An 18,550-nucleotide genomic window follows, 5' to 3' on the forward strand; every position below is an offset into this window, starting at 1 on the left:
CTTCTAATATATGAACTTTTGGGACATAATTAATCAATCCATAGCACTGGACAAATGATTAAATTATCCACTTAATTTTATCAGAATTTGTATCTTATTATTTATTATAATCACATAGCATATTTTAAATCTGATGACAATATGCTATGGTTTACCAAGTTTTTCAAACAGAATAATCTTAATGTTGATGTACATTTGTAGATAACACTTTATATTCAACTGTACAGTTTTTATTTATATAAAGATTAGGAATTTCTAATAAAGTCATTTTTTAAATGTTTGCTAGTATGTAAAATATCAAAATGGGTTTCTTCTTAAATATAGAACAAGGACTTACATTTTTGAAAGAACTTGATTTCTTATTACATTTCTTTTGATTAACAATATGGACACTTCTCTCAATGTTTAATAGAACATAAATTACTCAATAAAAAAATGTGAAAAATAAAACTGCATCAGACATGGTAAAAGACACAGAAGTCAGTTAAAGTGGCTCTCATTGGCCAAATTTGGGACAATTTGATCATCAAAATGAAAGGCAGGAATAGATTAAATACCACCTTGAATAAAAAGAGAATCTGTGAGTCCACATTTATATTACTACTTCTACTACTAGTACTAGCATTCCTACTGCTGATATCTAACTGGAAAGGGAAGGGGAAAAGAAAATTCTTATTCAGAGAAGAATACCAACTAACAAATATAAAGAAATGTTGGAAATAGAAAAATAATTATTTTACAGTCATCATAGTAATAACTGATTCATGCAAAATTCATCAATGTATGCCTATGTCATTTTGTGAACATTTGGCAAATTTGAGACTTTTTACTCAGAGACGGTTTTTTCAGTCTCAAAGGCACCAACTGATTTTTGTTGTTAAATATGAAGTGAAAAAATGGACTACCACTAATGGAACAAACTGACATATCACAAAATGTAAGCTCTGGAAAGGACAAAGTATCACCTATGCAATATTCCTGTCAAATATCTATAACTTGATTTTATTGATAAGAAAATAATCAAACAAACTGAAATTAAAGAGCATTTGTAAAACAGCTGGCTTGGTGACTCAGAATATCAAAGTCATGAAAGACAAAAATCAAAACACGAGAAATGTGACTGGTATAGGATTGTTCATTATATTATTCTTGCAACTTTTCTGTGAAATGAAATTGTTCAGAAGAAAATGTTGAAAAACAAATATGTCATTCTAAAATTCTCAGTTCCTTGGTGTCCTAAAGGGCCATTCATTTAATTTTGCTTGTTTTTTACTACTTTTTTAAATATTTGAATTAGCATAAGACTCATTTTAATTAAGAAATTGGGGTGAAAATAGAGATACTTTAATGTGAAATATTTAAGTCTCTTTGATTTGTACTAATTTTACAGTGCTTTGTTGTTATTTTTAAGTTGATTTTATGACTTAATATGCTTGTAAAAATGTTTTTGTTTTATTCTCCCTAATATTCATTAGTCTTCTGTCCATATATTTTATGTCTAGATTGTTATCGTGGGAATGGCAAAAATTATATGGGTAATTTATCCAAAACGAGATCTGGACTAACGTGTTCGATGTGGGACAAGAACATGGAAGACCTACACCGGTGTGTAAATTTCTTTCTTTTAGTATGTAGAATATAGTGATAACAACAGGTATGTATATTCAGATACATACATTGTTGTTTCTATTTTTTACATATCATAATAAGCTAATAAAAATATTAGATTGATGTTTCTGTACAACTCATTATAACAAACTTCAATTTGCAATTCAATTCAGCACATATTTATTGAGCACTTACTATGTGTTCTGCACTGTAATTAGTACTGGGGTAACATCAATAAAAAGTAGGCACATATTTTGGCTCCAATCTTCAAGGAGGATATGGCCACATTGAAAAAACAATTACATAAGTTAATAAAATGGTGTGCAATTAAGTGGCAAATCTGGTGTTTCAAATGGTGCATGTTATAGAATTATGTTCTTAGTTTATGAAAAAAATCAATAAATGATTATTTTCATATGTATATACTGTAAATATTCACTTAACTGCTACAAACTTATAGAAACAGGTTTCTTTGTATAGCTTTGATACATAAAATTTTGCAATAATTACAGGAATGTATACATAATTTTTAAAAATCTATGTATTTTCAAGAATTACAGATTTTTATATTGGATATATTTACAAAGAAGGTAGCATCCAACTTGGACCTAGCAATAGTGCTAATGTTTATAAAATTAGAAAAGAAGTATGACATAGTTGTGACCTAAAACAGATTTTTAGTAAACCTTTCAGAATATATGCACTAGAATAAAAGAAAAAAGACGTGTCATTTGATAAGTGCTTGCAACAGTGTTGCTTGACATTAGTTGTTATGTCATTTGACAACTACAATCCTATATTGAAGATATTTCTGTGTGGATAAGAATTTAAGAGCTCAGAGAGATTGAGTCACCTTTCTTCAACCTTACTTTAACTTTAAAGCCTTCATTCTCTTACAAAATGTACTCAGTAGTGGATGACAATGTTTCAATTAATTTACTTCACAAACAAATATTGATAGTTCTAAAGCAATGCTCTCTAATACAAATACGATGAAACTCATAAAAGTAAGTCACATATGTACTTTTAAATTTCCTAGTAGCCATATTTAAAGACAGAAAAATAAACAGGCAAAATTAATTCCAATGTATTTTTATTTAGTGCATTATATCTAAAGCTTTTCTACTCGATATGTATTCAATATGAAAATTATTAATGAAATCTACTTTTTTTTCTATACTAAATTTTAAAAATCTGGTGCATATTTACACTTACAGAACCTCTGAATTTAGACTAGCCCCATGTGGCTAGTAGCTCCTGTATTGGACACTGTAGGTCTAAGACTTCAATGATCAGCTGAGTTCTGCCCTCATGGATCTCATGCTCTGGTACGGGATGCAAGCAAATAGGAAATATCAATACCATATTTTAAAAACCATAAGAGATATAACATATTATTCCCTATGGGAAAAGCAAAGAAGTGCCTCCCCAGACTTAGATGATCAGGAAGCTTCCTAAAAGAAGGGACATTAGCTGAGATATACATAATGAGTAACAGTTGCCTGAGGGAAGTACAGGAGGAAGAGCACATTGGGCAGAAGAAATAGCTTGTGCAAAGGCCCGAAGGTTGCAGTGCTTGAAAATAGGAAATAATTTTGGTAAGGCTGAAAGGGTGTTACTTGGTCAATACCCACAGAGAAGGAATTCTCCGTTGACAGGACCATATAGTGAACCATGTAAACTGAGTTAAGAAGTTTGGATTTTATCCTGAGAATTAAAAGGATTCATTTAAGGATTTTAAACAAGAATTGGCATGATTAAAATTAAATGCTGATTTCAACACTGCTGTTTCAAAAACATTTTTAGAAACATGCAGTGGTAAGGTGGAGTGGATCCTATTCTTACAGAATTGGGCGTAATAATTGTTCTCATCTCCTCCCAGTGTTGGCTTCAGTGATTTTACACTGGAAGCTTGAAATGTTCATGGTGGAACAGAAATCAGTAAGGGCTACAAAAAAGGACCCCTCCCCAGCACCCTCCCCCACACCCCCCCCTCAGAGTAGCAGTTGTTGAACATTTATCAGCATGCCACTGAAAATACACGATCTATTTATTTAGATTCCCTCAATAGTAATAACTTTTAATGCACTGAGTTTAGGTTTGACTTTTGGAAATAGTTAAAAGCCATTTGGAAACAATTTGTAGGAAATTGATGAATGATTAAGTTGCATGGTACCATTTTGACTTAAGAACAAACTAAGGAGGAGGTAGAGCACGGTGGTTTTGAACGTTCACTTTGGAAACAGCTATGGCTTCAAACTCCAAGTCAGCTGTTTACAAGCCATGTGACCTCAGACAAATGAATTGTCCTCTCTGGATTTCAGTTTCCTCAATGTAATATAGCATAATCATAGAGCCTGTCTCATAAGGTTAATCTAAGGTTATATCTATAAAGTACTTAGAGCAGAACCTGGCACGTAGAAAGTACTACATGTGTTTGCTATTGTTATTGCTCCAGAAAATGAACCTGGGTCTGGAAAGACAGTCCAAGTTTCCATGTTCAAGTTCTTTCCAATTTTATTTAAAATGACATTAATTATATTCAAGCGTGGTAGTAATCAACAATGCAAAACAAATTCAGTTAGATATATAGTTTTTATGACTTGATTAGAGTGGCCATGTAGAATTTGACTTCATCGTTATTGAGGTAAATGTAAATGTTGATGTTACATGAATAGACATGGTCTTATAAAACAACACACAGTATTTTTGCTTTTCTTTTGTAATAAATTTAGTTAAGATATAAATTAGAAAGGTTGAAGTGTTACTCAGTTATCTGTCAGAAAATCATATTTTATAACTCTATGACCAGTGAAATTTTAGACTTTATTTCATTAGCACATTATCATTAATTTTCAGTGTACCTTTCTAGACTTTGTTGTAGTACTGCTAGTAATGATTCATATATGCCTGAAATGTGAAAAAGTACTTTTACAATAATTTGTATTTTCTTTGTATTTTATAATTTTTATTTTTTGCCATCTACTCACTTTTAGACAATGTTTCCTTATTTTTATGCATAGAATTGTTACCTTGCTACTATAATTATTAAATAATTATTAATTATTCAATGTAATTATTAAACGGAAGCAAAGTCCCCAAATCTCTCATTTTATATATGCTAATTATGGAGCCCTATACCATATTCCCAAGTTAGAAAAATGTGCTTCCAAACTTTAAGAACAATAGCCACAAAATAGATCTCAAAGTAACTAAAAAAAAATCACACCAAGTAGAAGCTTGTGTTGTATCTGCAATGAAAATAGCTTTGTGGCTAGGATTATATCTTCTCACAATATCTTGTTTCTCTTGGATGGAATGAGCATCTTGTGATGTTGGGAGCTTGTTGTTTATGCAGTCATATCTTCTGGGAACCAGATGCTAGTAAGCTGAATAAGAACTACTGCCGGAATCCTGATGACGATGCCCATGGACCCTGGTGTTACACGGGGAATCCTCTCATTCCTTGGGATTATTGCCCTATTTCTCGGTGTAAGTGCATTTAGTTATCTTCTTCTTCTTTAAATGTACTTCATCGTCTCTAAAATGATACCTTAATCAGAGGTGTAAATAATATAGGAGATCTGGAGTTTATCTCCAAATGAGGATGCTCTCCAGAGAGCAACACACACACAGACACACACACTACACATACTCTCTCTCTCTCCTTCTCTCTTCCCATCTCTATTCTAGACAAGAAAAAATTCTATTAACTTCTTTAAAGAGGATTTTCTTCCCTCAGAAGATTTCCGTTTGGAATCCAGAAGCAATATATGGCCATAGTTCTAATATGACTGGCTAAAAAGATTGCTGCAACCTCCAGCACCAATACTACCTGTTTAGCCTCTGAATATAGCAGATCTCTCAGCAAAATCCCCAGACCATTAAAAGATGCATGAACAGCCCTGAAATCGTGGTGCTTCCATCTCCTTCTCAGTTTTTTAATTCAAGACTAAAAAGACTGGAGCTTTTCACCCACTTCTCTGAATCCAAAATGGCTTTGTTATAAGGGTATTAGTGCATAAAGTAAAAGTCATATGTGAAATATACAACATGTGTTTGATATACTTCGTATAAAATACATACATTCTTTATATAAAAGAGCCCCTATATACCAATAAGAAAAAGATGTGAGAACTCAGTACAGATATGAAGAAAATGAATCTTCAAGAATATAGTTAATAAATAAATAGACATTAAAACTTACTAGTAAGAAAAAAATGAAATTAACAAAGCATAAGAAATCATTTCTACTTATCAGATTGGCAAAAAATAAAATGATTGTTAATATGCAATATTAGTGAGGGGTTGGATAATCTGGCTCTATCAATATTATGCTACTTTGAGTAAATTGAAAATTCTGCCTGGAAGTCAGTCTGGCAAAATGTATCAAAAGCAATAATAATGTTGATGTAGATCAAGATTTCTCAGCCTTGGCCCTACTTACATTTTGGGCTGGATAATTCTTTGTTGTGGCAGGCTGTTCTGTGCATCGAGGATGGTTAGTAGCATCCCTGGCCTAGCTAGATGCAGTAGCACCATCCCTTACCCTAGTCATGACAATCAAAACTATCTCCAGATATTACCAACGTCCCCTGTGGAGCAAAATCAGCCCCATATTACTATGCATGAAGATGGAATTAATTAATTAATATGTATTAAGATGGACATGTCCTCAATATGTTGCTAAGTGTAAAAGCCTTTTTATAAAGCTGTGTCGGTAGTAAGAGACAGTTTTACTATACAAGGTATCTGTAGATCTTTGTTTACAGCAAATGTCCTTAATCGTGGTGTTAAAACTACCTCCTTTAAAAATAGTATACTTTATAAGTTCAATAAGAATCTTGTTTGAAGAATAATTTTCTTGTGAGACAAGCCAGTAGCAAGTACCTTGAGAATAGCAGCAAACATATCCACTTTAAAAAGAAAGATTAGACTGAAGAATGAATAATGTTGCTTAAAGAAATGAAATACAAATACGAGTCTATATTTTTAAAATATGATACTAATCAAGTATACCTGTAATTAAGACTTGGAACTGTTCAACCTACTCTTAATAGGCTTGGAAATATTTTATAATAATGAATAATTAAATACCTTATATGTTTGCAAAAAATGATATTTCCTATCATTATATTTTTATTTTATCATCTACGATCACAGCTTTTCAAATTAATTAGTGTTCTCTAATGTTCTGCACTTTTCCTATATCAGAATTTTCATAGTCCTTCAAAATGTTCTCCAAGGGAAGATGTCTTTCAAGTTTTAACACTGAAACAGATAAACAAGCAAACCTACCACTCCACTTGGAGAAACCTACCACTTGGAGAACGCCAAACAAAAAATATTTTTAAATGAAAATATGATTATTTTTTCTAAATATTAGTTTTACAGCACTGTACTTTTTGGTGAAGTCTCTATGATTAAGAATAATGGAGCCTCACGGCATATACAATGACCTAGGAAGAAAGAAATGTCAGTAATCTGGCTTCTAAAATAGGTTATATTGCTTTCCCTACAGAATTTTAGATTTGTAAAAATCATAGTAACTCAATCTAGCACATATGAATACATAAGAGTAAAATGCTTCTGTATAATCTGAGGGAACTGTGACTTGGTTTTTAAACCTAACTAATGGAGACAGGACTCTAATAATTTAAAAGTTTTCAAAAAATATTTTCAACTAATATTTTTAAACTGGAAGCTAGTAATGTGCTGTTGAAAGACTTCAGGGTGTTGCCAGTATTTGATTAAATGCTATTGTAGATACCTCATTTTTATTTCAATGTACACTGAACATTAATTTCAATAAATATTTTACACTGTCATTTTTCTAACTAATATTTATAGCTAGAATTTATTTACATTTTTCTCCCTGATGAAAGGCTAATAAAAAGCTAGTCTTCAGGAGATTTGAATTCTTATTATTTACTTAACTGCAGAAATTATATAAATCATTTTCACAGTGTACATTTGTCTTATAAAATGTAAAGTTTTTAATTCAACTTTTTCTAATATATTTACAATATAATATTTAACATGTATTTATAAGCTCATCAAACATGCAAAAATAAAAATATAGAAATGCCTATATGTTTATAAGTACACACACACACACACACACACACACACACACACACACACACTGTCTTAGAAAAATCTAAAGTATTAACTAACTGTTGAGAGTATAGAGGTTAAGACCTTCAACCCCGACTTTCTGAGTAAGAATTTCAGTCCCATTACTCTATAAGTGCCTTGGGCAAGTTATTTAACCTACTTATGATTCATTTTCTGCATTTTAAAATTGTACAATAAAAATACCCATTTAATTGGATTATTGTGAACAGTATCTGTTCCATAGTAAGCACTCAAAAACTTTGTTTATTCATTCATTTGTAATTTTTTATTGAGCTCTTCTCTTGTGCAAAGCTCCATAAAACATGCTAGATATACAAAAATATAAATACTGTTTTTTAACATCAAATATTTTAAAGTAGATACAGGAGATATGTAAATAATTAATTATGTAATTATGTAAAACAATATAATCATGGAATAAATATATATTCACATTAATATATAAACCAAAAATGGGAACATAGATGTCATCCTGGAGAAATATGTGATATTCATAAAGTTTTGAACTTGAGTTGAAGCTTTAAAAATGTAGCAAAAGAAAGATTTATTTATGTTTTTAGTAAAAGTCCACGTTTGGTTCTGAGGCCATACAAATACACATACACACACACACCCCTACTCTTCCATAGGTAAAACTTTTATCATTGACATGTTTTTCTTCTTCAAATTTAAGTTGAACCAATACAAATAAGATTTGTATTATGTATATTTTTCAGAAATGAATAGTATGGTAGAAATAGAGGGAAAAGTAAGAGATGTAAAAATAGTATTTGATAGTGAAATAGAAAATGCCTAGAGAACAGTTTCTCAAAGTTTTATTCAAAGTGTACAACAGAAGAACCTAGAGTGCTTTTTAAAAATTCAGAATGTAGCCACCATCTCAGAATTTACAGAAATCTGACCTTAAATGGTATTTCACCTTATTCTAAAATGTAACGAATATTGGGTTTCAGGAGGTAAAACATATATATTACTATTGATTATTAAAACCCCAAATTTATAATATCTACAAATGTTTAAAACTTTAGATATTTTTAGAAAGATACCACAGAGAACTAAGCACTTTGTTGAAGTATTAACCCGATGCTTAGAAATAGGAAAGTTCATATGCAATTAAGGCTAGAATAAATAGTGTAGTCTTGCTCCTCACAAAATAAGGACTACATATCTAGTTATTTAAATTTTCAAGTAATTGACTTGAGTGAAAAACAAATATCTCTGATGTTTAATTGACATAGTTTACCTCAATCCTAATTTGTACTAGGAACTAAAATTTTGACCTCAGCTGCCTCTAAAACAATACCCTCCCCCAGGGAAAGCTAAAGGGAAGCAAGAATATGGAATTTATATGTTTGCCTTTACCCTTACTCATTTAAATTACCTAGATCTGGAAAATGAACATAAATAAAAGCCCTTTAGCTTGTATTAATTCTCTTGAGTATCCTCATAAATAACAATCAAATTTGCATCTATTACAATGGAATCCATATACCATTATTGTTTTGTTGCTGGTTTATATGAACTCAGAGCATTTCCAGGAATTAACAACCATCTGTGCCTATACAGCTCCTGACTGGACTCTGCCATCAGTTTTGAAGTCAGACATTAAGTTCCAGGCAATGCTTTGTGTCTCATTCATTACTGCATAAGTATTTCCAAATCCTAGCATCTTTCATGCGTTTCTCTTTGCAGCAAATAAATTTCAGTTGAAAGATTATGAAAAAGGAGTAAGTTATGAGGTTTTAGTTAGAATTAATGTTCAGTTTTCAGTGTTCTCTCTCTCTCTTTTTTTTTCATACATTTTATTTTGACTAGTGTCTGGAAAAAACAATCTTTAAAATATTCTAACAACAAAACAATTATCCTTTTTATATTTCTTTTTCCATCAGTGACATCAGAATTTTTGCAGAGCTTTCCGAAATGTGTAGTTTCAATTATCATCAACCATATAAAAATGAAAGTAGTTTTCAGAAAGAAATTAAATGGTTCAAATTATAGTAAAAACAAAACGGTGTATTTATAGGAAGAGTCCAAGCAAACAATAATGAGCATGAGTCCTATTTGGTGGAATGTCCACGTGTACAGTGTTAGGCACATTGGTAGAAGGAGTCAGCTCCTTGCAGCTAGCAGCCTAATTCAAGCTGCCAGTTATCATCAAACCACACACCCGAGAGCCTACATACACCAAAATAAAATACAATAGGGCTCTCCTCATATCACCTAATTCCAGTAGGCATGCACCTACAATATTATCCAGTAAAAGTGATATATAACTACTCAAAAAAGCACTATTATATTTTATCTTTGAATAAAATGTCAAGAATTTTAGTAAATTATCCAATTTATGGAAACTTGGATTTCAATATATAGTTTTGATTTTATATAACAGAAATATGTATATATGAATTATGTATGTATCTATATATTTATTTTTACAGGTGAAGGAGATACCACACCTACAATAGTCAATTTAGACCGTAAGTAATCTTTCAAAATATAAAGTGCGTCTGAGTTTCTATGTGTCAGAAATGATGTCATTTTTTATAGAAAATTATCTTATCACTACATTAACTTCCATCCATAAAAATAAATTAATCTACTTGTTTTCAGTTTTAATAATGTGGTTTTTTTTCCTACGTGTAGGTGTAAAGGAGTTTTAAAGACAGCTGGCTGCATTCTGAGCATCGAAATTCAATTCTCTGTCAGAAAATCTATAAGGTGTTATATATAATTTTGAAAAGAGCATTTATATTTACTTCTAATTTGCAGCACAATGTATATAATGGATCACCTTTATATACACCACCGTTTAGATAAAATTAGGATGCTTATGTCAGAAAGAATGATTGGAAAGTTATTCAGTGCCTTTATTCTGCTTTATCTTCAAAGCTCTGCATGCCCTGTAGTCTATAAAGCAAAAGATGACACACTCTGAGAGATTCAGTTAATTCTCAGTTTAAGAATCTGTTGGGAGCTGTTTGGTTTTTTGTTGTTGTTGTTTTGGGTTTTGTTTTTTGTTTGTTTGTTTTGATTTTCATGTATTTCTTGGGTTGAAGGAGTTACTCAAGTGCTTTGGTTTTTAAAAAAGACACTCCTGCTGTGCCTCAGGCTGAGGAAGCAAATGGAAATCTCCTCTAGACCATGGACAGAGTCAGAAAGGATAGGGTGAGAAACACAGAAGAGGGTCAGGAAAATGTTTACTCCAAATAATTCTGTATTATATTATTTGAACATAATGATTTGGATATAATAATTATGTCATTTGGATACAATTTCAAAAAACTAATGTTGGTAACAGGTTTCAAAATAGCTCTATATTTTTACCATAAAATTCAGAAGTAATAACCAAATATAGTTTTGTTTTGTTTCACTCAGGCTATTGATTTCTATTGAAATTTAGAAATAACCCCTATAGATAACATTGTTTCATTTTATGTTGAGGTTGGTGAGGAAAATACATTAGGGTTAGACCTGGAAGAATTTGGTCTTAGTGCATGGTAAGCAAAGCCACTGTCATTCTCACGGCAATCCTGTCTGCCTTGAGTTGATTAGTTTTTCTGTGTAGCTCAACAAAATGCGGATGGGGCTTGATATGGCACTGTGCTCATCTGAGTACAATAGTTAGCCCTTTCCGAAATGTTCTTCTGGCACAGTTACAGTAGTTACATTTGTCTAGTTATCATTGCGTTTAGGAAAACTTAGAGGCACTTACTATTTCAAAATAAGTGAAAATGTTATGTTTGTTTCTGTTTTCAGATCCAGTAATATCTTGCGCCAAAACAAAACAATTGCGAGTTGTAAATGGGATTCCAACACGAACTAATGTAGGATGGATGGTTAGTTTGAAATACAGGTAATTATTAATAGACACAAATCGTACATATTCAGACTATTTCCATAAGTCGTATCCCAGAAGTGTGGCCACATCTGGTCATGAAGTTTGTGCACTTCACAGGACACCCAGCTGAGGAGGTAAAAGAGGGGACTCATCACATTCTGCTTGTCAAACTGCAAGCTCTGGGTTTTGCAATTTGTCCTGCAGAAGTAGTGCCTTTTTAAATGTTCACAGAGGTCCCATATGTGTTGGCATTGTCCCTGATTCCAAGTGACACTTTGGTTCTGATTAAGCAGAAGATAATTATAAAGAGGATCTATTTATACCTGAATATTACCATAATAGTTATAATATATGTATTATTAATTTTCTAATCCAGGATATTATGACTTTATTTTCTGACATGTCTGTGCATAATCATATCAGAAATTTTGTATTTGTTTTTAACTTCTGACTTTATCATCCAACTGAAAAAAGGCCATTTTAAATTCTAGAGTATTTTATCATTATGACAAAGATTAACAAACTATATTGATAGGTGAATAGTCTTGATATTACAATAATCAGTGTGGATAAAAAATTCTTGACATGTCTATTTCTCATTTCTCTTAAAAACCAATGGTGTTCTACATGAAATCACTTTGCAAATTTTATTGTAGAAAATTAAGCTTAGTAATTATGTCTTAAGGATTAAATATTGAGAATATGTAAAATCTGATCTTACAACTTTTCATATACTACATATATTATTTTGTATGAAAAATACTAAAATATGACATATTTTATGACATATTTATGACATAGTACTAAAATATCTATGTCTCTGTGTATCTTTATCGGAACCTCATCATGCAACATGCCCCAAAACGCACCTGAATCTAGCCACGTTTTCCCTGTTTTCTAGATACCCCATGTTTCTTTTCCAAGCTCTTGTGTTTCTCTTTCCAGGTCTGTTTTCCCCACTGCATGTTTTGGCTTTCTTCTTCCACTTTTTAATCCTGAAAATTCCTTTTCATTCTCCAAATCCCAACTTGAAAAACTCCTCTTTTAGGAAACATTTCCTGTTGCTTCACCCTTAGCCTCCTAGAGTAGAGGAAGAAAGAATATCTTCAACTATCATTAAATCACAGTGACATTAAAATAGAATAGAGACAACTTGAGACTGAAGTTCTTTTATGAACAAGCCAATTCTTGGCAAGCAGGAGTTTACATCCTTTCACGTGTTCTGCTTTAGATGACCATAATGTTGTAGGAGATGGTCTGAAGTTCTCTTTTAGTACATTTCCTTAAGGAGTAACATCAGATTTTATACATATTTATGCTGATAATTGTAGTGTAGCTGTCTTAGGTGTGTAATATTGAAATGGAACTGTGGGGCCGGCCCGGTGGCGCACTGCTACAGTGCGCCACTTGGGAGCGCGGCGGCGCTCCCGCCGAGGGTTCGGATCCCACATACCAGACCGGTTCCCGCTCACTGGCTGAGCGAGGGGCGGGCGCAGCACCGAGGGTTGTGATCCCGTTGCCGGTCCCGGCGCGGTACGGGTGCGACACTGAGGGTTGCGGTCCGTTGCCGGACACGAAAAAAAAAAAAAAGACAAAAAAAAAAAAATGAAATGGAACTGTGAAAGTGACCAGCATATTAAAGTTGACTGTGTAACTTGAAGATTTAATAAACACTATAAAATTTTTTGGAGTGTTTAATTTTCTTCATTATAAAAAATGTTCCAAGAATCCACATGTCTGAGTTAGTGATTCTTTGCTAACCCTATAACCCCAGAGGGGAAAAGAAAGACATATCTGAATTAATTTTACCAACAAGGAAATGTACAAGAATATTTCTTTGTTAATTTCCACTCTTGGAGAAGCAGGTGAAATCCTTTTTCATCAGATCAGAGTACTATAAACTTTTAGAAGTTTTTTTCCCTTTTAAATCCAAGTTCTTAGTAACAACAGCTGTTTAGTTATTCTTCCAAGATACATATTGAGAGAAATGGAAATTAAAACTTGATATATACTCTTATCCTCCTGTGTGGTAAAGGTCATAAATAACTGTGGTATTATTCTGGGAATCTTCTAGTATTACCCTCTGAACCACTGAATATCTGTACTCTTTGGAAATGTAGATTGTGAAAAGTTGTACTTTTTCCATGTCTCTGCCAAAAAAAGAATGAATTTACAGATTTTAGATATTAGCAAATAAATGTACCAGTACTACTATTCTCTACAAATATTTTACAATTTCCTAGATGATTTGTATTGCAAAATTGTTTTACTTTAATAAATGAAATATTACATTGCTGGTCTTACACTGAACAAACAAATTAATTCAAACTCAATTATACTTTAAGTTAACATAACAAAACTAAATAATGATAGTGAAAGAAGGGAATAATGTATAAATAACATATATTGCTAAACACGGATGGTTTACCAGGTTTAAATAAGAGCTCATATATGCATTTTTCATAATCGATCGCTGAATTCAAAGTATGTCCACAATGTTTTATAATTCTATTATTTGTAGCATATACTTTCACCAGGATAGATGCACATGTGAGATTACTCCTATGTATGTTGTGAATGAATATTGGTGTGTAATGACTGAGTTGTTTAAGCTACACAAAAGTAAAAGTGATTTTGTAAAATTGTAGTCACATTATGAAAAAAAGTGTTAATGCTGAAATCACCAAATATTACCCTTTAAATAAAAGGACTACTCATTTTATTCAAGTTGGGTTAATTTCTATATTTTTGTCTCCAGTGCATTTATTTTTGACAAATGGAGCCACAGATTTTGCATTAATTGGCAGGCACTCTCTCAGCACAGATATTACTTGTTTCTCTTTCCTCTTTTTCATAGAAATAAACATATCTGCGGAGGATCATTGATAAAGGAAAGTTGGGTTCTTACGGCAAGACAGTGTTTCCCCTCACGGTAAAGTATTTTTGAAACTAATATTTGTTTTGAGCATTTAAAAATACGTATGCCTTCCAGTTAGCTTTTAAGATTGGAATGTGCATTCATTTTTACAGAGATTTAACAGCAAGGGGTGAAGAAATGAATTTATTTTTTAAATTTAGCTTATAAAACTTAGTTTGACTCTATGGATATTTACTTACTCAGTAGTACATCAGTTCACTTCTTTTCATATTTAACATTACTCTCACTTGGGGGAAAAATTTGCTAGAATTACATAAATAAATTTATATCCCAATCTCCCACTTGCACCCTATATTTCCAGATAGAATTTATTTTTCTGAATTATCCACAGACTTCTCTCAACCCTCACTTGTCCTTTTCCAGGTAGAACCAACCTCAGATCATCCTGAGCATAATTTCAATAAAAATTAGCCTAAGGAAAAGATCAGGAGGCAGCATTTACAAGCTTACTGTTGGTTCTCATCAAGCTCACTTTGATTTTTTTTTTTTTTTTGTCTTTTTCCGTGTCTGGCAACGGATCGCAACCCTCAGTGTCACCCCCGTACCGGACCGGGACCGGCAACGGGATCGCAGCCCTCGGTGTTGCCCCCGCGCCTCGCTCAGCCAGTGAGCGGGAACCGGTCTGTATGTGGGATCCAACCCCTCGGGCGGGAGCGCCGCCTCGCTTCCCAAGCGGCGCACTATCCAGTGCACCACCGGGCCGGCCCTACCGGTCATCTTTTTTTTTTTTTTTGTCTTTTTCCGTGTCTGGCAACGGATCGCACCCCTCAGTGTCACCCCCGTACCGGACCGGGACCGGCAACGGGATCGCAGCCCTCGGTGTTGCCCCCGCGCCTCGCTCAGCCAGTGAGCGGGAACCGGTCTGTATGTGGGATCCAACCCCTCGGGCGGGAGCGCCGCCTCGCTTCCCAAGCGGCGCACTATCCAGTGCACCACCGGGCCGGCCCTCACTTTGATTTTTTTTTGTGTAAAACTTCAGCCTTCATCACCAAACCAAATGTATACACACACAGCTGAGATAAATAAAGCAGAATTTTCAGTAAAATTATAATTCATGCAAAATGCTTTATCTTAGAATTTTTACAAGTGACTTACTTTCTAGCAATCATAATTAATTTTTTAAAAAATAATTATTTAGAATTCCAGCAATTTTAAAGCTTTTTCTGCCTATGTATGCTTGTAGTTTTCAAAAATCCCATAACAAATGTGTTGCTCTTTATTATACATTGAATTAAATTTTGAATATAGGTTGTTTTTCTGCCCTTATAAGCAAAAATGACAATATATATGAATATTATTAAACAATGTGGTATTATATTTTACATTTTAAATTTTACTTAGAAACAAAGACTTGAAGGATTATGAAGCTTGGCTTGGAATCCATGATGTTCATGGAAGAGGAGATGAGAAACGCAAACAGGTTCTCAATGTTTCTCAGCTGGTGTATGGACCCGAAGGCTCTGATCTGGTTTTACTGAAGCTTGCCAGGTTAGTTCCTTTAGAAAATTTTGTAATTTTAATCTAGACTAGAATTGTTGAAGTATTTTCTTCAACTGTGTGGCTATTGTTTCTCTCTCATATAGATTTATTATAAAAACATATGCCAAATGTTACATATATAAGTATGTGTGTGTATATATATATACACACACACACACACACACAGACACACACACACAAACACACACACATACATAGAGGAAGATATTTGCAACATTTTCAAAAAGGAATAAATGAAGTAAAACTGAAGCTTAGTGAGCAATTATTGGATACCTTTAAAATGTAAAATAATGATTTTTTAAAAAAATAGCTTGACCATTTATTCTTAAATCTTAGCAAATATGCGACTCTATTGATCTACTACCTACTCCACATTTCATCATTTGACATATCAGATGTTCCTTTTCTCTTTTTTCTGTTTTTTTAAGAAACAAGACTCTTCTCTCTAAATGTCATATTAAACATGAACACTATATTTTAATATGTTAATTTTGTGTTGAATCCAGAAGAAAGTACTTACCATTGTGTTTTTTTTTTCCTCAGGCCCGCTGTCCTGGATGATTTTGTTAGTACAATTGATTTACCTAATTATGGATGCACAATTCCAGAAAAGACCACTTGCAGTGTCTATGGCTGGGGTTACACTGGATGTAAGCTAGTTTTTTAAAGATGAGGCAATATTTATTTTATTTTATTTTAAAAAAACACACTTGTCTTTGTTTTTTATTTTTCTCACCCTACCTTGTGCTCTCTAACTGTATATTTTTCGCACTATTCTAGTGATCAACTCTGATGGTCTATTACGAGTCGCACATCTGTATATTATGGATAATGAGAAATGCAGCCAGCATCATCAAGGGAAGGTGACTCTGAATGAGTCTGAAATATGTGCTGGGGCTGAAAAGATTGGATCAGGACCATGTGAGGTAAACAAGAATTTCTTTAATAAGGAGTATGTGATTGATAACCTAGTTTCTCATGGTTTTTTTTTTTTTGGTTATTTTTCTCAAATCGAAATCATTGTATACCAACCTCTTCTAGGACAGATTAATTGGGAAAAATAACTCTATATTATCCTTGTGCATTTCTTTTAACTAAAGAGTGAGACAGCCCATGCTTTATTAGAAACAAACTGTGATGACCACGTTTGTCTCTCAAAAGAACAGTAGCTGAATACAACCAGAACTCTCAGGAAAAGCTATTAAAATTAGAAGTATCCAGATCAGTTTGATATAATAGCTTGCATTTTTCTAATGTTTTTCTAAACTTATCTGATCTTTCTAAATTATCCCTAAATGAACCCCATTAATAATATTATTAAGAGACACATGCCCAGTTTTAAAGTTTTAAATGTGTTTTTGGTTAAACTGGTGTGCGCGTGTGTGGGTAAACACATTTTCTTTTAAAAAACCTAAAGGTCAGAGTTTATGACTTTAAGAGCTTGGACATTTTCATTTGTTAGGCAACTGTTCTTTCAACTTGTCAGTTTTCCTATTGCTATTTTGCATACACAAGCTGTTAAACTGTTATTTTAGGTATATTTTGAAAGTGAGAGACATGTTCTCCAAGTCTCAGAGTGGTGGGATTGTGGAATACTATGTGTAGCAAAGCATGAAATGAATTAAATAATAGCAAAATGTTCTTTAATATGTAGTAAAACACATGCTTTAAATATGGAATATAAATATGTACAGAAATGCACGTGCTATACACCTTGCTCTGAGGTTTTGTTCCTGATACGAAAAGAAAATGTTTACTAAATTAGAGTTTTTAGAACTGCTTTGAAATGATATGATTAGTAGCAGATTATGTGTTTACAACCACTTTCAAATTTGTTGTCTTTCCATTAAATCAGTATTACCATTTTTATTATAAGGAAAAACTTACTAGGAGAAAAAAAAAAAATATATATATATATATATATATACTCTTATTTTAAGGCTATAAAAATCTCACGAGCACAGAAGCTTCAAGCTAGACCCAATCTTTGAGATCATCTAGGAAATTATGTAGTTATCCCAGCCTATTGCCATTACTAAAAATCACCTGACAACTGCTTTTTCGAAATAGCCTTTAATCTAGTTTACCATCTACGAGGGTACTTCAAAAAGTTCATTGAAAGATTTGTATTATCTTTCAATTCCATTTTCCCACAAACTTTTGAAGCACTCATATATATTTAGTTTCCTCACTTTAGCATTCAAGTGTTTATTCCTTTTCCTTATATTTGTTATTTTTATCTTTACTCATAAGACTTGACTTCAACTTGGTTCTGACACTTCTCAAAAATGCATTTATCCTGGGCCGGCCTGGTGGCGCACTGGATAGTGCGCCGCTTGGGAAGCGCGGCGGCGCTCCCGCCCGAGGGTTCGGATCCCACATACAGACCGGTTCCTGCTCACTGGCTGAGCGAGGCACGGGAGCAACACCGAGGGTTGCGATCCCGTTGCCGGTCCCCGGTCCGGTACGGGGGCAACACTGAGGGTTGCGATCCGTTGCCGGACACGGAAAAAGACAAAAGACCAAAA

The 18,550-nt window shown here is 33.0% G+C and overlaps 1 protein-coding gene across 3 annotated transcripts in view; it reads left to right on the plus strand.

Annotated features, from left to right (window-relative positions):
• Positions 1-18,550, plus strand: part of HGF (hepatocyte growth factor (hepapoietin A; scatter factor)) — a 78,539-nt gene that overhangs the window by 54,163 nt on the left and 5,826 nt on the right. For all 3 annotated transcript variants that reach the window (XM_008569159.1, XM_008569842.1, XM_008570561.1), the window contains 8 exons: positions 1,503-1,605; positions 4,967-5,100; positions 10,185-10,223; positions 11,503-11,599; positions 14,442-14,516; positions 15,864-16,010; positions 16,566-16,672; positions 16,803-16,948. In XM_008569159.1, coding sequence (XP_008567381.1) covers positions 1,503-1,605; positions 4,967-5,100; positions 10,185-10,223; positions 11,503-11,599; positions 14,442-14,516; positions 15,864-16,010; positions 16,566-16,672; positions 16,803-16,948 — 848 coding nt within the window. The remainder of the gene's footprint in view (positions 1-1,502; positions 1,606-4,966; positions 5,101-10,184; positions 10,224-11,502; positions 11,600-14,441; positions 14,517-15,863; positions 16,011-16,565; positions 16,673-16,802; positions 16,949-18,550) is intronic.

This window comes from Galeopterus variegatus, unplaced genomic scaffold (assembly GCF_000696425.1).
Source record: "Galeopterus variegatus unplaced genomic scaffold, G_variegatus-3.0.2 Scaffold0, whole genome shotgun sequence".
Taxonomy (NCBI): Eukaryota; Metazoa; Chordata; class Mammalia; order Dermoptera; family Cynocephalidae; genus Galeopterus; species Galeopterus variegatus.